A 26,685-nucleotide genomic window follows, 5' to 3' on the forward strand; every position below is an offset into this window, starting at 1 on the left:
ATCGAATGATTGCATCTTTTATTGCCCGTTCTTTTATGTATTTGAGCCACTGAAAATAACTATTAAGGGATTAAAATTTTTAAAATATAGAAGTTAACAAGTGTAAGTCGACTTAAAGTGTTCCTGTGCGCATGCGCAAATAGAGCTTTGTGTGTTATAGGCGGTTAATTTTAAACAAATTTTCATCCATTTAATAATAACTCAAACAGTAACGACTAAGGTGGAGTGATATATATTTTGGTTTCGATTCCAACTGATAGCAAGCAAGCCATATATATATATATATATATATATATATATATATATACTGTTTTAAATGTCTACTATATATTTAGTACAATATAATATATAATAACCAAAAGAAATTTGAATGTGCAATAATAAATACGAAATCTGCATGAATTGAAATATCATATTTAAGCATGTTTTACGGCCGGAAAACTCCGGGTCCTCAGCGAGTAAATAGATATAAAGGAATGTTTTAAAAAGTTATCTTATCTAAGGATTGCAGATTATTAATCATCATGTACAAAACAATCATTAAAAATCATTAAAAATCATTAAAAAAATCATTAAAACATATTTTAAAAAATCATTAAAACATCATAAAAAATCATTAAATATTAGTAAAAAAAAATCATTTAAAAATTATTAAAAAAAATCATTAAAAAATCATTTAAAAATCATTAAAAATCATTTAAAAAATCTCACAAAAATCAGTTCGAAACCATTAAAAAATCATTAAAAAATTATTAAAACATGATCAAATTCGAAAACCTTATGCGAAATCGGTACGGGTGAGAATTAATACGAAAGAAAATGTGGCCTTTCTGTTTCCGAAACGTATAACACATTTTGAATTCAAACTATGATTGGTTGGAAAGAGAACAAAACCATTCTCTTCTCAAATCCCTACGAAGATACACAAGAAAAAGATCGGGCGTTACATCAGTGGAAACGTGCGAGTAACACCCAATTTGAGAATAATAGTTACAACAATCTAAACAATTGTTTTTTTTACTTTATTGGTTCCCCGACAAAAGGAGGCAGGACCTATAAATTCACCCTTGACCGTTCGTCTGTTCGCCCATTCGTCTGTTCGCACTTTTTTCAAAAACTACGACGTTGAATTTTTTTGAAATTTTGCACAAACATTAAATATGATATGAGTAAAAAAAGTAACAGAACGGATTTTCCGAGAAAAGTCCGGTTGCCCCCCCCCTCTAGGTATGCCTTTCGGGTTAAAATGGCTAAAATTGACACTTTTAAAACTTTCTGAAAAATTGTAACATACTGATTCTCTATAATTTTGCCTGTCTATACTTCGCGATAACTATTGGGTGTGCCCCAGGGGTTCTTTTAGGGCTAATAAACATTCCATTTTTGGGACTATCTTACCATATTTGTCCATAATTTTCTGTGTATGTTATTTAGCAGTTGTGCATGGTCCTGGACTCAATTTTAAATATTTTAAGACCTTGAGGACGTTTGCTCCTAAATAGTGGGTGTGTGGAAATGATGGACTTAGTCATTCCTTCTTTTTTTTTTTTTTTTTGCATGGTGCAGAACTCAAACTTAAGGCCTAAAACTGCACCGTTTGTTCATTTTCACCAGGATTTGACGTCCCCTGGGGACTTTTGGAGCTCAATGGGGGGGGGAGGTAAATGCTGAACTTAGTCATTTTTAAGCCTCATTCACTGTGCACTCACGGGGGGGGGGAGGCATTCATGCTTCACTTGTTTGGATTAAAACTTAGTCGACGTGCGATCTTTTGTTTTCTCATTTTTAATAAAATTTAACTCGCGCTGAGGACAATGAAAAATCGAGTGTTTTTAGTAGAATTAGCACCACTTATTATTTTTCCAGGCAACACAGGATAACCTTGCTAGTAATGCATAATTAAAATCTTTCGTGGCGAACGTTCTATTTTAATCTAAAGCACCGACCGATGGACAGATCCTTATATAGATATATTTTTTAAATATTTTAAGATGAGGCTTGATAATTTGTGTATTCGTTCTTTTGCGAACTGATATCCTTATCTTCATAGTTGCTGTTGTTGTTTCACCACATTTCGGCCAACTGATCCTCTGGCCTTCTTTGGGTGATTAACCGTGACGGGATAAGAATGTTGAGTCTTGTAACTGTGTCCCTACTAATCACTGCATTCCGTAGTTATTGCCTCGCCACGTTTTGTTCAAATAATGCTCTTGGTAGGATCAGCTTTGGATAGGATTGAAACCGCTAATTTCAGACAATGCTCACCAGGAACCGTAGGGACTCATCACCTTTATCCACTGCGCCCCGGATCCCGAAGGGCGAAACGTAGTGAAACAGAAACTATGAAAATGAACATAATAGTCTCTGAAAAGGAAGCCTCATCCGAAACGATTCCCAGAAATAAATAACCTAATAGAAGTGGAAGCCTCCGTTTAGTCTCGAAAGACAATGGATACACCCTGTAAGCGTAGTTGCGCGCGAAATTGTGAGGCAAGGTTTGCACACACCACCATCACACATCTCCTGAACCGGCACTGCTGAAGTCTAGTGGCAAGGAGAATTCCAGAACGATTGGAAACAGGCTCAACATTGTTTAACCTGGATGATCTAACGGGAATCGGTGTTCAACGTGATTATGCCGTTATTATTATTATTATTATTATTATTATTATTATTATTATTATTATTAATAATAATAATAATAATAATAATAATAATAATAATAATAATAATAATAATAGTAGTAGTAATATAATAATAATAATAACAATAATAATAATAATAATAATAATAATAATAATAATAGTAGATAGCGGTTTCAATCTTATCTAAGCAGGCCGGAGGATGAGTTGGCCAAAACGTGGCGAGACAACAACAATGGAAGGCAATTATTACCGGGAATAAGTTAGAAGACTCAGCATTCATATATTGTGGCAGTTGATTATCCGAATAAGGACAAAGGGTGAGTTTGTCGACACGTAGTGAAACAACAATAATAACAATGAAGATGAGGATAACAGTCCACAAAATAATGAATACACCTTATGTAAATGTACGACAACGAGTAACAATACTATTACAAAATGATGGCTTGGGTATCATGGACATCATTTGACGCATCTACGCATCTAAATTAGTTGCGTCCATTAAAAACGCACTTTTTGCAATGGCTTGATTAGTTCGTTTTGTTTTGTATTTGTTTTTGGTTTTTTTTTTTTTGTTTGTTTGTTTTTACGGCATATCAACCCTTTTCGGATTATTTAATTTCTTTCGGAAACAGTATTTATGCTTCCAGTTTTTTTTATATCTTCAAATATTTGTTTGTAGGGCTTGGTTTGGTTTGGTTATTTTACGGCATATCAACCCTTTTCGGGTTATTTAATGCAGTTGTTTTGGAAATAGGATTCATGTTGCATTCAGTTATTTTGTAAAAAGTTTTTATTCTTCAATCTCTGTATCTTCAATCGCTAGTTTGTAGTGTTTGGTTTGGTTGTTTTGTAGTGTGATTTATCGGTTTTTGTTCCCTGCTCTGCAGAATATGGATGAGTTTTTGCAGTGGGAGAGGGAAAAGGGTAACAGTATTAATGTTTGGTACATTTGAAGTTAGGCAACTAGTCAATAAATGGAGGAGAGGGGGGGCAGAAAGAGAAAGGGGGAATTGGAATAAGGAAAGGGGGGGTTATTGTTTTTTGTTTTTGGTTTTGCTGAACATAATTAAGTTTTGCAAAAAGAAAGTAGCAAAACCAAATAGCATCAATGTGAAGTGCGATTCGTCTCAGGAAGCCAATATCTTCCGACAGCCTGATCTGGTAGCACCAGCGTTTAGCAAGGAAAATATTATTAAAAACGTCTGCGTTAAAAGCCAATCGATTGTATAAGAGGACGTGGATGCACAACAAAACAAAAGAATCTTCATGCGTATTGACATTGAAAAACATAAGAGGGAGGAGGAGGAGGAGGAGGAGGGGAAGGAGAGGGGAAGGTAGGAGAATAGAAAAAAATTGGAAGATGAGGATAAGAAAAAGAACACATGAGATGAAAAAGAAGAAGAAAAAGACGAAAAAGCTGACGAGGAAGAAAGGGGAGAAGAAATAGTATGAATAGAAAAGGGGGAGGAGACTAAAAAAGAAGCCAGAGGAATAAGAATGGATGCCGAGAAAATAAATGAGTGCGACATACAGAAAAGAGGGGGCATGTACAAGAACATAAACATAAAGAATAATAATGTCGGATGCGGAAGATAAGGAGAAGAATGAAAAAGGAGGGGGTGAAATAGAAGAAGAAAAAGAAGAAAAATAAGTAAAAGAAGAAAGTGAAGAAAAAGAAAACGAAAAGAATCGGAGGAGAAGTGAGAAGAGGAAGATGAGGAGAATGGATAGGAACGTGACGTGGAGAGAAGAAATAGAAGAGAAAGTCTGGGAAAACAACGAAGAAGTATATGAGGAGCATGAGTAGAAAAACAACAAGAAAGAGAAAGATGGGGAGGCTGAGAAAAGGAAGGCGTATGAGGATGAAGAGGGATGCAGGAAAGTGAAGGAGGAGTAAAATGATCACCAACAACACCACTACCACCACCACCAACAACAAGGACAACGACAATAACAACAACACCATCACCAACATCAGCAACATCAACAACAACACTGCCAACAACAATACCACCAACAACATCAATACCAACAACATCAATACCAACAACATCAATACCAACAACAACACCACCACCAACACCAACAACACCATCACCAACATGAATAACAACACAAACAAAAACACCATCACCAACATCAACACCAACAACGCCATCACCAACAACAACGACACCAATAAAACCACCTACAACAGCATCACCGCCACCAACATCAACAACAAATACGACAACAATAACAAAATATACAGGAGAAATGAAAATTATGATTTATTGTGATTTTCCTTTTTGTCGTTTTTGATGACTGGCTTTTTCGATGCGAATAGCTTTGTTATTTTTATTCATTTATTGGAGAAGAGCGTGGGATAAAAACAAGTGACGGATGCTTATAACTATAAACAAGTTGTAGTGGCAGTTTTGGAAAGCCTGACTCGGCGAAATATTATCAATAAACAGATTCAGCGAAGGCATAAGTTTTTCCTAACAAGCCGGTCATAAAGCGACAGTTTGCCTTTTTTTTACCACACGAAACTACTTTGCAATATCGAAAGTCGTTGTACTGGATCTGATTTATCACACACACACACACACACACACACGCACACACACATACATACATATATATATATATGTGGGGGGGGGTATAATCAAATACTACCTAGTTTACACTGTTAACGAGTTCTACACTACCTTACATTCATTAATCATTATCGTCGAGTGGCCTTCGAGCCTTGATAAATGATGACTTACAAGTATATATATATATATATATATATATATATATATATATATATATATATATATATATATATATGTATCATAATTTAGGAATTTAAAATTTGAGATTTGAAAAAGTAAAATTTCAAAAATAGAAATTTTATGGTATGGAAGACAAATAATACAGTATAGTAAAATTAAAACTCATGGGTTAAGGAAATATATTTTACTAGACTGTATTCTTTATCTTGCATACAATACAATTTCTATATTTGAAATTTTACTTTTTGAAATCACAAATTTTAAATTCCTAAATTATGAGTTATTTACTCTATTTAGTATATTGAGCAATTCTATTAAGCTGGGATAGTCTTATATAAAATATTACATCCAATAATATTATATATATATATATATATATATATATATATATATATATATATATATATATATATGTATATATGTGTGTGTATGTCTGTGTTAGTATATATATATATATATATATATATATATATATATATATATATATATATAGCCAGTAGAGTTTAGTTTCCTAGAAGTACATCCAATGAAACAACATGTGTCTACCAAAGAGTGCTCAATGAGTGAACAGAGCAGGTATATTAAATTTATTTATACAAACATTTAATTTTAATTTAATATATATATATATATATATATATATATATATATATATATATATATATATATATATATATACGTGTGTGTCTGTGTTAGTATGTAAAGAGAAGCCAGTATGGTTTAGGACTGTGTGATAAATGTATATATTATATAAGCATCATCGATAGGAGCATACGCCAGATAACATTTCGAAATCCCTTGCCGGCAAAATTTTAATAACATATAAGCTATTTTACCGTAGAAATGATGGCTATAAGCTTAGGGTGGTTATATCAATTATCGGTGCAAATACGATGACGACACCTTGGTAAAAAAAAAAAAAAAAGCGTTAACATAATCCTTTTTTTCTCGAAAATTCATAATATAGATGAGTCGAAGACGAATTAAATTCCAAAGTCAATCAATAGAAAATAAAATGAAGCAGTTGACTGTCTCTTTCAAAAAAGTTAATGTAATGTTTGTGTTATAAACACCATAAAGTTGATCCACTCGAGAAATTTTGTGATTTCTCTTTCCCCTCTCTTTTTGTTTCTACGTTACCACTTTTTTGTTTCTACGTTACCACTTATTTGTTTCAACGTTACCACTTTTTTTGTTTCTACGTTACCACTTTTTTGTTTCTACGTTACCACTTTTTTGTTTCTACGTTACCACTTATTTGTTTCTACGTTACCACTTTTTTTTTGTTTCTACGTTACCACTTATTTGTTTTTACGTTACCACTTTTTTTGTTTCTACGTTGCCACTTATTGGTTTCTACGTTACCACTTATTTGTTTCTACGTTACCACTTATTTGTTTCTACGTTACCACTTTTTTTGTTTCTACGTTACCACTTTTTTGTTTCTACGTTACCACTTTTTTTTGTTTCTACGTTACCACTTTTTTGTTTCTACGTTACCACTTTTTTTGTTTCTACGTTACCACTTTTTTGTTTCTATGTTACCACTTTTTTTTGTTTCTACGTTACCACTTATTTGTTTCTACGTTACCACTTTTTTTTTGTTTCTACGTTACCACTTTTTTGTTTTTACGTTGCCACTTATTGGTTTCTACGTTACCACTTATTTGTTTCTACGTTACCACTTATTTGTTTCTACGTTACCACTTTTTTTGTTTCTACGTTACCACTTTTTTGTTTCTACGTTACCACTTTTTTTTGTTTCTACGTTACCACTTTTTTGTTTCTACGTTACCACTTTTTTTTGTTTCTACGTTACCACTTTTTTGTTTCTACGTTACCACTTTTTTGTTTCTACGTTACCACTTTTTTGTTTCTACGTTACCACTTTTTTTTGTTTCTACGTTACCACTTTTTTGTTTCTACGTTACCACTTTTTTGTTTCTACGTTACCACTTTTTTGTTTCTACGTTACCACTTTTTTTTGTTTCTACATTACCACTTATTTGTTTCTACGTTACCACTTTTTTTGTTTCTACGTTACCACTTTTTTGTTTTTACGTTACCACTTTTTTTGTTTCTACGTTGCCACTTATTGGTTTCTACGTTACCACTTATTTGTTTCTACGTTACCACTTATTTGTTTCTACGTTACCACTTTTTTTGTTTCTACGTTACCACTTTTTTGTTTCTACGTTACCACTTTTTTTTGTTTCTACGTTACCACTTTTTTGTTTCTACGTTACCACTTTTTTTTGTTTCTACGTTACCACTTTTTTGTTTCTACGTTACCACTTTTTTGTTTCTACTTTACCACTTGCTTTTTGTTAACGGAGTCTCCAGATCATTCAACAGGTGTGGTCTAGACGGCGAATTACAGCAACTGACTGATTGAATAATGATTGATTAATACCTAAAATAATGGTTGCTTTTATTTTTAACGTTAGATTTGGTTAGAGTTTTTAACCCAATCTGATTGACCACTGATTCTTCCTTCATTAGAATTTTCTGCTGTTATCTACGAGGGGCGTGCAATAAGTAATGCCCTTCACCCACTTCCCATAGCAGTAGAGCAACGAAACTTGACACAGTTATTAGTCTTTCTCTACATAGGAACCGCCCAGAGTTATGCATTTCTCCCATTGTTTGATGCAGCTCAAGGCTGCATCATCTGAGAAATGCTTTCCTTTCAAAAACAACTTCAGGCTGGGAAGAGGTAAAAGCCAGAGGATGCAAGGTCAGAAGAGTAGGGAGGATGGGGAAGGATTTCATAACCACACGCCCGTGCTTCTGATCTGGCGACATGCGAGTTGTGGACCGGAGCGTTGTCCTGCAGGAGGAAGGTACCTTTGCTGATCTTGCCCCGCCTCTTGATTTTGATAGCTTCCCTTAATTTCCTCAAAAGTGAAGCATAATAGGCTCGTGTAATTGTGGTACCCTTTGCCAGGAAATCTGGAACATCAATGTCGATAGACTAAATAAAGAATTTTAAGGATAAGGACCGTCGTGTGTCTACAGAGACAATAACTGCATAGTTTGATGTTAGAGTGTGAACTGTACATACAATTAATTGCAAGGAACTGAAGATGCAGAAGATTTAAGCAGAGTGTGTCTCAAGATGCTCAGAGATAATCAAAACGAAAGACAGCATGTAAATGGTCGAGCTGATCAATTCCGATCCCGCAGTTCCTGATCTGCAGTGAAAACCGGATCTACTACTATTACACAGAGACAGCGTTCCCAGTGGAAGCATGCTGGCCCTCCCAGACCTAAGAATGCCAGACAGAGCAAATCGACCCAGAAAGTTATTATGATCCCTTTTCTGGCAGTATGAGCATGATCTACATGCACTGGGCTCCCACTGAACAGACAGTCAACATGGAATACTATGTTAAGGTTTAAGGGATTCCGTCGGTAGTGGCCAGCACTCTTCAAATAGGATCAGTGGCGTTTCAACTAGAACAATGTGCCAGTCCACAACTCCATATTTGTCACAGACTATTAGACCATAATGAGCATCAAAACTGTTTATTATCCTCCCCATAGTCCAAAACCTTGTGTCTTTTTGGTTATTCCTTAAGCTCAAGAAAAACCTTAGAAGCTATTAGAGACAAGTGACGAAGTGAAAGAGGTTTGGACGAGTACCATTGACATTCTCACGCAAGAGGACTTCAATGGAGTCCTCTAGAAGTTGTTGTAACGGTACAAATGTATTGCAGCCGGAGAAGATTACTTCTGAGGTAGACTAGAGTTTATTGTGTGTACTATCAATAAAAGTGTATATACGAAAAAGTCTGGAAACTTATTTAAGGCATCTTGTATGTCTACAATTTGCGATTTGTATGTAAATGTAGGTGCGTTTGAAAGGGTGTGTATATATGTGTATGTACATGGACATTGATTGTTATGTAAGTGTTTATTTAAACGTATATGTTTAAATGTATATGCGTATTTAAACGGTGACATTTCTTTAATCTTACATGCTTTAAAATCGTATATAAATGGGGATATATGTGTATATGTTTAGATGTGAATAAATATGTGTGTAGACGTCTATGTATCGATGTATGTTAATATGTGTATATTAAGTAAGAATAAATTGTTATACTGGAAATAAGGAAAATAAACGTATATTAGATGAATTGCGCATGTGCATTTGAAATGGGCAGTGAGTCGGATGTTTGTGGGTGGTCCGGGAAATTAATAAATATTAGGTTTGTGCAAAAACGCATCATTGATATCACGAACTGTCTCGACAGCTTTTCGGCCTAGTTTGAACTGGACAAAGAAAATCGTGCGAAATTGAATTTTGTCCATTCTCTCGAAAAGTCTACAAAAATGAATGAAGAGATTGAATAACCTGATTAGATAAAGCGAAAATCGCGTTTCAAAACTATATATATATATATATATATATATATATATATATATATATATATATATATATATATAAAATTATATGTATGTGTGTTCGCTTTTTCTGTGTGTCTACAAAAGGCTTCTTTCAGAGAAGCGGTCGGTCGGTCCACAACTTTTAAAACTTTTTATATCACATATAAATCGTAATATCTCACAGTTAACCACGAAGTTCGCCTGTCTATTTAATTTGCTCGATTTCGGGAAGATAAATATTCAATATTTGTCGCTCGCCGCATGTGGGTAGTCTTTTTCCTATAACATCTTGGGGAAAAAAAAAAAAAAAAGCGTTCAGCAGTAAATGAAATCCCGCAGTCGAACTTGACCACATTAACTCATTAAAACGAGCACCTGCTAAATCCAAGTAATTAAATAAATTCAAACGTGTTTCCGTACGCATGTCGCGGTGGGGCAATGGTTAACGTCGCATGTTTTTTTGTTGTTTTTTTTTTTTTTCACAATTTAATTTACAATTTTGCCTCAACGGTTCGGGTTCGATCCTCATACTTACTTTTTTTTAAACCCCCCCCCCTCCCCACACACCTCAAAACACCCGGGCAACGCCGGGTACCGCTCGCTAGTCTTCTAATATATAAGAGGCAAAATGGGCGCGAGCGTTTGTGTATGTCTGGGAAAGGCTTTTTGCATCGGGCTTCTCGCGTCGGTTACATTCCACGAGAAGTTTTCGCATACTTCCCAGATCATAATATCTCAGATTCGCAAAAGGACACCGTCTCTATCTTTTTTTTAATCGAGTTAAACAAAATTCCAACCATGGCGTCGTCTCGGATGTTTGTTTGGCTGTTTCGTATAAAGCGAAACTGTTCAGAAAAGCGGAAAAGCATTTAAATCATTGTAGGTTCGATTGACTATGCTTAAATTCGACGCACGCAACTTCTGCTTGCGCGATGGTGACATCGGCTAACCCTTACTTCGCCAGTGCGACACACCCGGGCAACGCCGGATACCCCCGCTAGTCATATATAGAAGTAACATATGTGAGAAAACGATATTGTTTTTGCACCAACCTAATATTAGACACGGATTTACTATTAATGATAAAAGTAAAAACAGTAACATCTTTTGAACCGAAGTGCCTAGAATAATACACTTTAAAACAACCATAAAATCTCCTCACTGCGATTGGCTAATTGATAAGACGAGCAAGTAAATTATATTGACTAACCTGCTCTTTACCTTCTCTTCTTCACGTCTTTCTAGTTTCTATTTCCTCTGCCTGTTCCTACTACTAAGACTCTCTTCTCCATTTTGCTTCTTTGGGGTTTTGTAACAGAGCGCGTGTGAGTAAATCAGCAGCAGCCGAAAGATTGCTGGCTAACGAAAATATTAACAGCTGCAGCAGCCTTTAAAGCTCTATGCAAATTAGTAAGTGCGTACGATCTTGCATCACAAGAAAAGGAGAGAAAAAAACGCCATGTGGTTGACGGGGGGGGGACGCAAGTTGTACGACGGGCAACATGGACGTGTGAAAGTCGAAAGTGAGAAAGCGCTGGCTAGCGTCAACGTGACGTGGCGGTGACAGAGACTTTTAAAAAGCACACGTGTGTGTGCGAAAAGGCTTTTGAAATATAATGGAAATGCGCTGTTTTTGGAAGAACCACGAATAAATGCTTTTCATTTGCACTTAAAAATTGTCGAGTCAGATCTTTATTTCTTTCTTTGGTTTGTTTGTTCCTGTGACGTTATAGCTTAAAGTATATCTTTAAAACGGTGTTATATAAGATGAATGAGCCTCAAGTTTGGTTTTAGAATTGTTTTTTTTTTCAGACAGAAGAAATGGTCAATCTAAACAGAGGTACTTTTTAAACATGTATGAACAGACGTAGCCAATAATGTTTCTATAAATAAAGATAATTTAAACACGCACTGTTTATTCACCGAACACTCTCTGATAAGCACAAGATTCTCAGCGAATCTTAACAATACAACCATTTTTATATACAGCCGTATACTCAGTTTATTTGAAAAGGAGATTTATCTCGAAATACCAGCAGTAAATGCACTAATAATTATTAAGATGCATAATGAATCTATATAAGTTGATTTGATTGCGATTTGGCATAAAGCACTCATTTAATTCAAGACCTATAACATTTGCATGTTTTACTGCCTAAAATGTTTTTTTTATTATCAATGAAAAATAACAGTAATATGCATTCGAGTTTTACTTTACTTTTTTATGTAAAATTATTCAATTTCTACTTTCCTTGTTTGTTTTACAGTGACTACAAACCGATTCCATGAGTCGTTCCTGGTCTTCCATGAAGACGGATACATTGTGTACGAGCCAAATGAATGCGCCATCCGACGAGAAGTGAAGCAGGATTATGGAAACTTCAAATACATACCTGAGGCCCTCGATGGGCCCCTGTCACTTTGTGAGCCAACCCATCCATGCAGTTGGGGATCAACTGTCAATGTGAGAGACAAATTCATCTATATCAGTCAACCTAGAGAAAACCGAGTGGTTGTCGTGGAAATAACTCGCAGATGGAATCCAGTCCAGGTGCGTAAAAGAAAAGGTTTCCTAACCTGGGGGGCAGTGACCGCTAGCAGATGTCTACGACTTTTTAAAGACTTAAGATGTTTTTGTTATGTACCGAAATAAATATTATGTATTTAATATATAATTTTATTCAATATATATGTATATATATATATATATATATATATATATATATATATATATATATAATTATATTTTTACATTAATAATTAAATAACTCCAGACACTAGTGTTTCATCCTTTCGGGAATCTTCAGTGCAGTGTATCCCGACTAGCACCAGTCGAACGATTCGAACCCCGCAACACGAGACATCTCTGGCTCTATTAGCGAAGACCGAATTAATTAACCGCGTGAAATAACGTTGAATTTAAACATTTTAATTTTAAATGTTCATTTACGTCAGTCAGACAGTGATCTAATCGTTATACGATGATCTATGTATAAGATGTATATATATACACATATATAAGATGCATATATATATATATATATGTGTGTGTGTGTGTATATGTATATATATACGCATCTGCCTAAGATTTTAAAGATTTAAGATGTTTTTATTATGTACCGAAATAAATATTATGTATTTTATATATAATTTTATTCAGCGCATGCATATATATATATATATATATATATATATATATATATGCATGTATCTGCATCTACACTCATACATAAAAATCACTTTGAGTGTGTATGAGTTCCTTCCTCATAAGTTCCGAAATGACTGCATTTTTTGCAAATTTCACTCAGAGCAAACTGATATGTCTGGCAGTGTCCTTAGATATATTTTGTGGAGAAATTCATCCGATAAGAATCGAAAATTGAAAACATCCGAAAATAGTATTTTCTCTTTAATAGATAAAAAGGAAATTTTACAGGGGAATATTTTAACTTACACCGGCCAAAAAAAACTAATAAAATCTCAGCAGATCATTTTTTTTTTCTTAAAATAACAAATTTATTATAATCTGGAAATATAGCTCAGTGGTAGAGGATTCAACAACAGAATGACTTCCTGTTCAAGATTTTATTTGTAATTTGTTTCCTATTAATGAGTACAATTTACTAAAAAAGAAGAAGTACCTTTATAAATCGTCGTAAATAATTTCTTCGTTTGCATGTTTTGAAAGTAAAAAGTAATCAAATTTGCTTCCAGGGCATTCATCGTCAAGCTCAAATATCAGCTGACGTGATATTGTAAACAAACATCAGCGGAATTTGATGAACGACATTATCATTATTATTTTTTTTTTGGGGGGGGGATTCCTCTACCGGTCAAATTATTATTTGTAATATATACTAATCAGTAGAGCAGTAAAAGAATTGATTCTACAATAATACATACACCATCTGCATACATTCAAATATCATGTTTGAGCGTATTTTACGACCAGTTATATATATATATATATATATATATATATATATATATATATATATATATATATATAACTACTTAATTTACTCACATAAAATTAATATACGAAAGTATAGATTTATGCGTAAACTTTAAGTATTTACTTCAAAGCTGCTCAATACGTAGGTAGAGCTAGTTAGTAATTTATAAAATATATATGGCGATTGAGCTACACTGAATATTCCGCGTTTCATCCACTCTAGGACCCTTCAGGCTTATGCGCATAAGCCTGAAGAGTCCTAGAGTAGATGAAACGCGGAATATTCAGTGTATCTTAATCGCCATATATATTTTATATATATATATATATATATATATATATATATATATATATATATATATATATATATATATATATATATAATTGGTATATTAAGCCATCATTTTTTAATTCAAGCTAACATAATTGCATACAACTGAAGTACTTAGCTTTATAATTCTGGTTTTAGTTTTCGACTTTTCGAATAATGTTTTTCTTGTATAAATGAAATCGAAGATGTTAATAAAAGTTCCATAAGAATCACTAGCGCTTTCGATTCGATTGCGAATCATCTTCAGGTTGAATTAGTAGAATTGGTGCGGTGAAAGTGAATTGGAATAAAAAGTGAAAGTTTGAAAAGTAAAAAAGCAAATGTTCCAATCAAGAGGATCGCCATTAGCTTGCATGAAATGTATTAGAGATTGTTTCCTTGGTGTAAGACAGCGTGAATTTGAATTATTAAGCTTAATATCAGTTGATCAAGGTTTTTGCCTCGTATTTTCATCAGGCGAAATACATTATAAAATATTCCGTATGTTCTAGATTGAAGATAGTATGTTCTTGTAAACCAACAGGCCGTCAGGCGTTGCCTAGTCGAAAAATACTCATCGATAGTATACAGTTCACTTCTTGTAAATAAAAAAAAATACTCGAGCTGATATCGAAACCAAAACCTAAAGGCAATGAGTTAAGTAGGATAACAATTGAATCAGTTGGAAACGATCTTTGAAAAGTGTTTTCAAACCTACCTGTTTTTAACATAAGGAATCTGTCATGTGAAGAATTCACGCATGCGTACTCGTGACCACTTTAGCAGTCATTTATCCGGATAAAAACAAAAACGATTTTAAAGTTTTCCACGTGTCTGAATGTCATATATACCAAATTTCAAGTTCGTAGATCAAAGATTCGTTGAGTATATCAAATCATGACCTTATAGTAAATTTAAATCTCTACACAACACTAAAATCTTACACTAATCTAATATTCTACACTTGCTAAGATTTTCCTTTAATTTAATAAACGCAAATATATTCTATCCAATTTATTTTAGTATTTATATGTGAATAACGACTGACTTTTACTCGTAAAAAGTATGCGATCATACAAAGAACACATTTGCTAAGCGAATTATCATCATTTCCAAACCAAAACATGTCAAGATGTAAACAAAATCCAAAGCAGTGATCGATTCAGTATTCTCGGCTATTGCAGTATTTGCACAAATTCAAATCTTCGTATACAAATTATTGAATTATGTGCAGCTCTCAGTTTTCTCTTTGTGAATTTTCTATGTTTACAGCATCGAACCATAACTGAGCGTTTAGTTTAATAATGCAATTTATAATGCGAGCGCGAACCAAGAAAGCATTAACATAATTGAAATAAGGAACTAATGATTTTTTAACATTGTTTTTGGTTAATTTGATTTCCTGAATGACAGCATATATATATATATATATATATATATATATATATACCTATAGCTATTCATGTAACTCTCTCTCTCTCTATATATATATACATATGCTTATATATATATATATATATATATATATATATATATATATATATATATATATATATATATATAATTATTTACCATAGTAATTATTAAATACCTACGGACACTAATGTTTCATCCTTTCGGGAATCGTCAGTACAGGATGTCACGATTAACACCAGTCTTTGGATTCGAACCCGGCAGCAGAAGCCATCCATGGTTTCATTAGCAAGGACCTAATCCATTCGGCTACCGTTAACCGCGATAAATGCTGTTTAATTTTAAACATTTATTTTTAAATGCTTTAACGTCTGTCAGATTGATCTAATCATTATATGATGATCTGCGTATAATATATATATATAATATATATAATATATATAATATATATATATAATATATATATATATATATATATATATATATATATATATATATATATTATACGTATTTTTTGTCAAAGACTAACGAGAAAAAGCACATCCTAGGTGCTAAGCCTCAAATTAATGAATTATTTATCGTAATATCAACGATTTTTTAAATAACTTAAAACAACTATTTTCCCCCCAGGGAAGTCAATTGTTTGATCTCAAAAAAGAGGTATGGCTCTAGCAATATCAACTATGTTCTCTACAGGGCAACGTTTGAAAATAAATTGCTCTCCTCCCTCATAAACTCCTCTTCTTAATATTGACCAGAGATATTCAATGGAGTTAAGATCTGGAGAACACGGTGATCAGGTCATGAGAGTTTATTCAAAGAAGCCCATCGATTTAATGAAGTCTGCAGTCGTCCTAGCAGAATGAGATGATGCATTGTCATGCATAAAAATCATCTAAAAGCGACATGACAATGGTAGGCCATCTAGTCATGGTGAAAAATGTTTATCCAAAAGGGTTGTGTTCGCATTGTGGATAAGTTTTACACCCTCTGAAACTCGGAATGGTCCAACGAACCTATCCTTAATGATTCCCGCCCAAAACATGATGACTCCACAACCTCCTTGGCGATGAACTCTGTAAGGGTTCCATTCGAGTTCCAAACTTTGGCCCATCTATCCGAACCGTCAAGAGTAGCACGGGTCTCATCTGTAAATAGGACACGTTGGAAATCCATTTTCATGTAATTCTGTGCCCAAGCCTTTCGTTTTCCCTATGTTGTTTGCTCAATAGAGGTCTTTGAATAGTTTTAATGTTCTTTGCCATCTCATTCAACTCATTACATAGGGTCTGGATCTTGGAGCGATTCCAGCTCTTGCAAAAAAAGAAAGCACTGATGCTGCTTGGGTTTCGGTTGATTTCCCTACGATGTGAAGGTTTCTCCTGGTGCCCTTATCCTTTCTGGATTTGGTGTTGGGGTTGTTCACGAATGAAGCCAAACTTCTTGGATCCCTTTCAACCTCCATAGCTTAACTGTTGATGAACAATTCTTTCGCGAGTCCAGCAACAATCCTTTCTTTTTCGATAACCGATAATCGCCCCTTTTGGGGGGGGGGCATTAAAAACCTGCAATAAAGCGATGGACAGTATAAATAACTTGATAATAAATAAAATGTTATAACTTTGTGAATATCGCATGGATTTGAATACGATTTTGGGAAATAACTAACCTTGAAACAATTCTGTGATGATACAATTTTCATTTTTGTGTGACGTATATTTAGTGAAATATTGATATTTTACTAATCTGCAATAAAGCGATTGACACAGTTTATATAATTGTATATCTATATCCATCTATATATATATATGTATGTGTGTATATGGATATATGTATATATATTACATAGGCATCACCACTTATCAAGGCCAAGAGGCCACTCGAGCATAAGGGTTAAAAGTGTACAGTAGAAATTGGACAATATAGTAATCGTTAGTAATGGAAATTCGGTAAATTTGTTAATTTATATGGAACGACTCATCAAAAACTTGTTTACGTTAGACTTGAACACAACCATATTGTAGTCAGCTGCAAAGCAGGAAAACGGAAGACAATTCCATAGGCGTGCAGTTCTAAGAAAGAAGCTTTGCTCATGGAATTTAATTTTAGGTTTAGGCATGTATAAGGAGTGGGGGAAATTATTGACAGTGTTTTCTGCTAGACGGGTGCTTCTTGTGAAAGTTTGGCGAGGGGGGACCATAGATTGGAGCTCAGCCGAGAACTTGCCATGAAAATAACGATAAAGCAGAGACAATATATATATATATATATATATATATATATATTATATTATATTATATTATATTGGGGCGCTTATAACAAAAACAATTTCCTCAAATGAGAGCAGAATTAAATTAAGAAAGCTGTTCTGAGGTAAGTTAATGGCTTAGCATGTTGAACGACATGAATAATAAATGATGATAAATTGAATTTAGTTTAACCATATCACTGGAAATGCGTCTTACTGGTATCTAACGTCTAGAAATGATCGATATGTACTTTGTCTGTGTGTCTGTGTTCTTTCCCTATGAACATCAGCACAGCTAGGGCGAAAATTTATAAAATTTCACATAAATGTACTTTATGTAGTTTTTTTTATGATAATTCCCCAACAAATATCAAGAATCGATAATCAAAAGATCCAGTTGAATAAGGAACAGTACGTAAACGTTCTGATACAGTCTAGCATTTGGGAAACTTTATCATCTTACAAGCAAAGAGCTCCGTCGTATAAGACCAACATTAGTTTCTTTTATATGACAGAGGCGCTTTCAAATGAATGTTTCTGTTTAGAGCAGAATTGAACCATGATACTTTTTTTTTGGCATTTTTTACTTTGATTCAAACCAATAATTTTATAAATGTAAACTGCAATGTCATCATGAGTCGCATCTTCCGCTTGGTGCGGAATGCGAACCCAAGTGACTTATTTTTCTTCATTCCTTCTGATCCAGGGCAAGTTCGTTGATGGACGCATTACTGTTGATAGAATAAAATTTTCTCTCCACCTTTCCATTGGCTTTACTCTACCTCTGTTGCCTTTTAACTTACCTTCAAAGCATAACTTTGACGGGTCAGTGATTGATCGTTTGACATGGCCAAAAAGTTTAAAGGTTTTACTTTTGATTTTGTCAAATAGAGGGGAGGAGAAATAGTAGGACGGAGAGTGGATATTTTCATTTATTTATTGCGGACTATTGCCCTCATCAAAAAAAAAGATGAGGATAACATTCCGCAATAAATAAATGAATAGATAATACTCATCTCAATAATGAATTCCAATTAATTAAATAATAGTGGATATTCTGTTTTCTTGTTTTTTGTTTTGTTTTGTTTTTTTGTTGCTTTTTTTTGTTTTGTTTTTTTCGATCACGCGATGTTCAGTAATGAAACAGATTACGTGATTTTGAAACGCCTCAATGCGATTGGCTAGTTGTTAAATTCATGTGATACAATCAAGGTCATATAAAATTACTAGAAGGACATAAATTAAATAACCTTTTACCTTAACTTTTTGATTTTAGAATGTTGCTATGTTTTGGAAAAGCCGCCAAACCCAGCCCGATTCTATTTTTCAATATCGTCTCGTGATCATTGCAGAAAATCAGTTTATGCCCTAAATAAATGAATTGGGGGACCTTTTCGTTGGCTTTACTATGAATAGTCATGTTTAGGTTAAACTGTGAGTTAGCTGTAGACATACATTCTGTTTTCTCCATTCTGCAATTTATTGCATACAAAGTCACTGCATGGAGGTATGTGAAGCTTCCTCCCGTTACTCTGTGGCAGGTGGGTCCCCAACTAGAGTAGGTAATAAATCGATTTAGTTGAAAAATGGGCGATGACAATAAAAGTGTAGAACATTCGTTGATCCGAATTTAATCCCGAGCAACGTTGTGTTTTTCTGCTAGTCTGTAACTAAAAAGTATTTTTTTAGTGTTTTTTTCTGTTTCCATTATCTCTGTGTTTTTGTGTGTTCATAGGTGATCAATACTGACAAAGACCCTGTTTCACTGCATTACATTGAGAATTTGGACCAAGTGTGGGTGCTTTGCTGGAACTCAGAGGAGGACACTGGCTCAAAGACAATTCTTGTCATCAGAGACGCTTCAAAGGACCAACAGCACCACGCCGTCCACACGCAGCCGATTGGAAACAGATTTGACTTGGTAAGAAATATTTCACATTTCTTTGATTTTGTTTTTGTTTTACGGCATACAAACCCTTTTCTGGTTGTTTAATACCGAATCATGTTGTAATTATGTTGACACACCTGTTGTTCTAGTTAGATTTATGAGGTAAAGTGATGTTGAGCCTTCTCGGTACCAGATGGGTAACGATTTGCAAATACCAGGTGCTGCCTGCTACTTTCTTCTATATACTGCGACAGTTCAAGGGCGTCACACGGACACGTGTATCGACTTACTAATATTATTAGATAACCGCCGGGCAACACCGAGTAGAAAGTATTTATTCAATTATCTATCTATCTATCTAATTATCTATCTGTCTATCGGAGTAAATAACAGAGATTGAATCGTGAGAAACAATACGTTGAGCGAGCATGCAGGTGCAGAAATGGTCAAAGAGTCATGCTATGACATGTATCAAACTTGGTTGACCGGCCAGTTTGTACCGGAAGTATCCGAGTGGGGACCGGACGTGAAGTGTTAGGACTTCCGGTTTGAATAAACTGAGTAAAGTCTAGTAGGTTGGGTGTGAGACGCTGAACAAGCAAGATAGATTAAACAGGTTTCCTCTTAAGGGGGCGACGGTCTCCAAATAGATATAGAGAAACGCCACACCTGCATCGGCCTAGTAAACGTTCAACAGGCACCGGTGATTGGTCCAATTTTTCTGCATGAAAGAATTCAATGACGCATCTCTGCTTTTGACGTACGTCTATGATATGGGTTGTTTTCTTAGAATTTCATAACGTGTGTATCTGCATCGGCGAGATTTAAACTTTCGAAAGTTCAGTTACCATAACAATGCAAATTGCAATCTCCTTTGATCAATTCAGGGGGAATAAAAATAGGATGCATTAGTTTTGGAACGTCCCTTGTGGTACTTGGGGTCTGCTGGTGTATTTCAGACTTCTTGATGGTATTCTACTGATGCTTTCAAATATCTCACGACGATCGTGCCTTGGGATTGTCTACTTTGTATTAAGCCGTTCCCGTTAATCGTAGCTAGTTGTTCACTTGTAAGATTGCTAGTATTTACCTCCGTCACAAAAAATAGCAAGACATGGGGGTCAAAGATGGAGCATTTGACAGATATTTGCTTGCCGCGTGCGGAGTCAGCGAGGAGCGTAGGACGACAGATCTGCTTTTACTTACTCTTATAAACCCAAAATAAGACATATTACACGAAAGAAGCTACTATTTTAGTTCAGATCTACAGGGGACTATGTTAGAAGTTGAGCAGCTAGATGTCTGTTCACATTACATTTAAAGTTCTGCATTTTATTATAGTTATAGAAGCCGGGAACAGGGGAAAGCTAAAAGTCTAACATTACGAATTTATTTGAAGGCTTCCCGGTGCGTACGAATTTAAACACTGTGAGGATGAGATGGGTATACACGTTGAGGGTGCACAAGTTTTATGAGGTCATTCCGGATTAAGGCCCATACAGCTTGGTGCCAATAACAAACCCCTCTTTTTAATAGTAAACCTTTTTGAAATAAACCTTTTTTGAAATAAATCTCTGTGATGGCAACGTTATGAATGAGCATTTTTTTTTATTATTATCCAAGCACTTTTTGTTTCAATCAGTGTTATAATAGAACGTATTCGGTTATTGTTTATACTGAGGTGATTTAAATCTATTTGATCAATAAAAATAAACACTTGTATAATCAAGCAAACTAGAGTAAACCATATCTACAAATGCTAAACATAGATGGGCAGGTTAACTACTTGCCAAGGATGGCTCTGTCGTGAATTGGAGTTCCAGACGGTATAGCTCAAACAGCAGGACGTTTTCATCGCTACTATGACGGTGTCGAAATGGTTGGAATTTAAGAGGCAATACCGATGCAGAATGAACTTCGCGTCGATGAAACTTACTATTTTCAATACTATACCCCATCTTAAATAGTGTGTACTTTTTTCCCCTCGGCCTCTATTCCTTTAATAACATGTATTAATTCTCACCTATAACCTTCTGTTGAATAGTGGAGCACCAAATCTGTTGTGTAGTGAGATGTACATATAGAAGACATGACGTATTTTATATAAAGGAAACATCATATAACGGCGTTAAAATAAAATAGTATTAGATACGTTGGAAGCCAAAACAACGCTTTATTACAAAAATAAACAGATATGTATTTTTGTTTGAAATTTATAAATATATTTCGAAGTCAAATTTCATCCTCGGCATTTCTTCTTCCTTTTTATTTTTATTTTTTTTATTTTTTTTTTTTTTGTCGGAGCATAGAATCAATAAATAGAACTCTGTGTGTTTCTTATCACGGTAGTATTTTCAAATGTCCGAACGGTGCGTTGGGCACGCGTAATTCACATTAGGGAAGTGTGTTCCTAAACCTAACCTAAAAACAGTGGCCCAATACACCGTTCCGAAATTTGAAAATACAACTTTGAAGACCGTGCTTCACTAACATTCATGCCGGTTCTATCTGTAACGTTGTAATTGCCTTTCTAAAGCTTTCAACTATTTTATGATATGGTTGTTACATACATTTTTGTGTTCATGTTCCATTCTTTATGTCAATTTAATTTTCACCGATATATTTACTCTTTATGTTTTTTTTTTATGTATTTGCAAATTCTAACTTTTATTACTTTCTATGTGTTTAGGTGAAAAAGATGTTCTTGCCTCCGACAAATACCTTGCATCCGACCTTCCGTTATGGTTATGTGATGCACACTGGTCAACGCGGCCTCTTCAAGCTGGACATTGAAGGAATGAAATACATGAAGAACATTGATCTCAACCAATACAAGTGTGAACCGGAACATATTGCCTTCATTCCTCTCGGTGCGTTTTACAAATCAATACGACCGTCATTCACTATATTATTAATGTGACGTTCATATGAATTTTTGTTGGTTATTTGCTTAAACGTTGTCAAGGGAATGATAAATAACCAGTTAACACACGGAATAACGCAAACATCTTTTTCAATGAGAATGTGCATGAATGAGAATATGTCATAAAATCGAATGTAATGAAGACAAAATGTAGAGAAAGATGAAATAAAATAAAAAAACAAGTTTGATATAGAAGAGGAAAAAACAAATCAGAGATTTACCGATTTTGTTCGAATCTATGAACGTCTGCTGAAAAAAAAAATTCCGAACGATACCGGTATATATATATATATATATATATATATATATATATATATATATATATATATATATATATATATATATATATATATATATATATATATTGCATTGTAATTGCCTTTCTAACGCTTCCAACTATTTTATGACGTGGTTGTTACATACATTTTTGTATTCATGTTCCATTCTTTATGTCAATTTAATTTTCACCGATATATTTCCTCCTTATGTTTTTTTTTAATGTATTTGCAAATTCTATCTTTTATTACTTTCTATGTGTTTAGGTGAATATATATATATATATATATATATATATATATATATATATATATATATATATGAGATTAGAACAAGTCTTAAGAGCAGAATATATTTTAATGTATTAATAATTTCATTAATACAATTAAAATAAAATAAAAGAAAACAGTGCTCGTTGTAATGTAGAAATATAATAAGCTCGATAGGCATATGTATCCTAGAGCTATTTTAATATTAAGTAAGATGAATGATAATTTATAATTAAAATTAAAAATTAAAAATCGGTTTCATAAGGAAGAACAAACAAAATGAATAAATTGCACGATCGTTTCAGAAATGATGTTTTTTGTGATAGAAAAATGCATCATATGTATATAACAAAACTAATCTTTGATGAGAGATGATCCCCTTAATGTGCGACCTTAAGGGTAAATGTTACAAAGCCCACTACACAAGTCAGGTTATCACCTTTCAAACGAGATTTTACTTGTTAAATTCTGATACATAGTCTCTGTGATTTGGAACTTATAAAATTGCCAAAAAAGGGAATTGAAACCCAAACCTCTTGCATCTTAAAATCCCGGCTGCGGATATGTCTGACTGATGAACCCAAATGAGAGCGAAACTCGAGTCTTGGACTTCAGCTTCGGTTATTTGGCTTTCATGGCTCTTGTGGGCTGCGACGTTTTTTGGCTGTGGAAATAATTATATATAATCTCTCACTTTCCTAATATACATATATATATATATATATATATATATATATATATATATATATATATAAAACAGTATACATCTATACTCGTAGCCAAATTTTCATATCTTTTTACTATGGGACGAAACTACATGAGAATTTGCAGGCTTTTTGAAGATTATAATACTATAACATGGTTAAAATTTTATGAGAATTTCTGAAAAAGAACCTATATTTTGAAACTTATAAATATGCCCCAATTTGTCTACATTTGTATATATATATATATATATATATATATATATATATATATATATATATATATATATATATATATATATATATATATATATATAGTATTTCTGCTTTGGGATGAATTTTGCATATTTTATTTTTATTTTTTTGCTTGGTCGTGTTCCCTGTGGCTTTGCCACGGCACTAAAATATATTTGTAGATATACCACTTTTTGGGGTAATTTTATAAGTTACCAATCTCAGCGACTATTTATCAGAATTTAACAAATGAAGGCTCGTTGAAAAGGTAATAACCTGAATTCTGTGGTGAGCTTTGTGACATTTGCTCGTAATGACGCACATTAAGAGGATCATTCATTATCCAGAGCGCATTCTTTGGCAATTTGTTTACAGCTATAGAATGTTTCAATCATAGTCATTTGTTTTCTTAGTTTTCGATATGAATTACAAAATATCTTATATTTCCTCAAAACTTCTGGCCTTGATGGAGGGGAAGCTAAAAGTTGCTTCTATGGTTTCTAATGATCTGAAATAACAGCAAGGGTGAGTTTGATTCCAAATATTTCTCATATGTAATAAAAGCGACACTAATTCTGGCGATATTTTTTCCGGTCGCGATCGCTGGAAATGTCTGAAAGCAATCAGCTTTGAAAAATGTGGAAATTTTCCTTATATCAGACAATTGCTATTCAATTTGCACAATTGTTATGGGGAGATGGTCCCCCCCCCCGCAATATCTTGGAAAATAAAAATAAAAAAGCGTTTTCGCAGTAAATAAAATACTGTCTCGCAGTCAAAGTTCACCTCATTAAGTCATTAAAAAAGGTGCACCTGCCAATTCTAAATAGTTAAATAATTTCAAACGTGTTTCGCGGTGGCCCAATGGTTAACGTTGCACGTTTTTTTTTTTTTTTTCACACTTTAATTTCCAACTTCGCCTCAAGGGATCGGGTTTGTTCCTCATATTTTCCTACCAAAACTTTTTTATTTAACCCCCCCCCCTACATAAACACCCGGGTGTTTTGATTTACCCAAAGCCAAACACACCTCCAAACACCCGGGCAACGCCGGGTACCCCCGCTAGTATAAATATAAATGTCCAGGGTAAAATGGAGCTTCAAGAAAAATCATAAGGTTGTGGAGAAGTGAAGATATGCAACGTTTTCTTTTTAAAATAACTGGTCAAGAAAAAAAGAGGGTGTTTAAATAAAGATACTAAATGAAATCAGGAAAATGATTGTTGAGAGAAAACAGTAAAAATGATAGAAAAGACTAAAAGAGAGGTAGAAAGTTTATTTAAAAAACAGGATGTGCGGGGAGAAGGGTAAACATAGTTGAGGGAGGATGAGAGAGAAAAAGAGAATGGTGCAAGTAAAGAGTCATCTTTCTAAATCTATTTTTAAAACTGATAGATAAAGGTCATAAAGGGTGAAATTGAGCAAGATAGAAATATTATTGAGGTTGATTTAATTTAATGCAGAATTTTAAATTATGATTGTAAATGTACGCATACACATGTATACATATATAAATATATACATACATGTAAAACATATATAAAAATATATAGAATAAAAAATTAATATATATGTGTGTGTGCGCGTGTGTGTGTGTATGTGTGTTCATGTATACTCATGAATCACAGCTTTCTTTTTAGTGCGGTTAGACCAGCAAGTAATTCCAGGATCTTAATACATTCCACGTTAAGAAGCAAAACACAACTAAACAGATTATTGAAAGTAGAAACAAACATGAAACGGAAATCTAGGTCATCTTAATCAATAGTATGTTTTATAGAATTCAGATCTAAACGATGTCAGCTTGCGTCAAGACTTTAATTTACTTAAAGTTAAAAAAAGAAAACTTAATTTATTTTCATCTCTCCATTTCGTCTCTTTCTCCGCTCTGGGCGTTTCTTAAGCCTACATGCTTATTTAAAATGTTCTTTTAAGCAATCAATTATGTACTTTAAATGTGATTATGTTAAATTTCGCTTGAACGCATACAATAAATGTGATATATATATATATATATATATATATATATATATATATATATATATATATATGATTAGTTTTTTTGGAAAAAGAATTCCAGCAGAGTGCTCAATTAAAAGGAAAATCCAAATTTTAAGAGCGTACTTATATTTTGTGTACAGAAAGTTGTTAGTTGAGACAGGTCATTGGTACCGTCGGTTTCAAGCCCGATAATAAGGCCCGTTTAAGGTATCCTTATCAAGCTCTCTTCAGCCAATATTCGTCGAATATTGGCTGAAGAGAAGAGACGAATATTGGGTGAAGAGAGCTTGATAAGGATACCTTAAACGGGCCTTATTATCGGGCTTGAAACCGACGGTACCAATGACCTGTCTCAACTAACAACTTTCTGTACACAAAATATATATATATATATATATATACTTCAGAATAATGTAGTGCATTAGAACTACTCGTATGGAAACCCAGCGATTATTGGTCTTACAAAATATTATTGGCTGTAATATTTTCTAAAGACAATCTCAGCTAAATAAAAATTGCTAAATATACTAGACACAGCAAATAAAACATAATTGCTAATATTTTCTCCTCTGAGGTGATATACTTATTTTAATGTATTCTTTGTCTTGCATATAATAAAAATTATGTATTTGAAATTCTACCATTTCACGTCATAAAATTTAAATT

At 33.7% G+C, this 26,685-nt stretch overlaps 1 protein-coding gene across 2 annotated transcripts in view; it reads left to right on the top strand.

Annotated features, from left to right (window-relative positions):
* LOC145293743 (follistatin-related protein 5-like) overlaps positions 1-26,685 on the top strand; it is a 622,029-nt gene that overhangs the window by 580,368 nt on the left and 14,976 nt on the right. For both annotated transcript variants that reach the window (XM_080140217.1, XM_080140218.1), the window contains exons 11-13: positions 12,067-12,350; positions 19,461-19,646; positions 22,303-22,483. In XM_080140217.1, coding sequence (XP_079996343.1) covers positions 12,067-12,350; positions 19,461-19,646; positions 22,303-22,483 — 651 coding nt within the window. The remainder of the gene's footprint in view (positions 1-12,066; positions 12,351-19,460; positions 19,647-22,302; positions 22,484-26,685) is intronic.

The sequence above is a fragment of the Euprymna scolopes genome, chromosome 15, assembly GCF_053919585.1.
Source record: "Euprymna scolopes isolate OS-2025 chromosome 15, ASM5391958v1, whole genome shotgun sequence".
In the NCBI taxonomy this organism is placed as follows: domain Eukaryota; kingdom Metazoa; phylum Mollusca; class Cephalopoda; order Sepiida; family Sepiolidae; genus Euprymna; species Euprymna scolopes.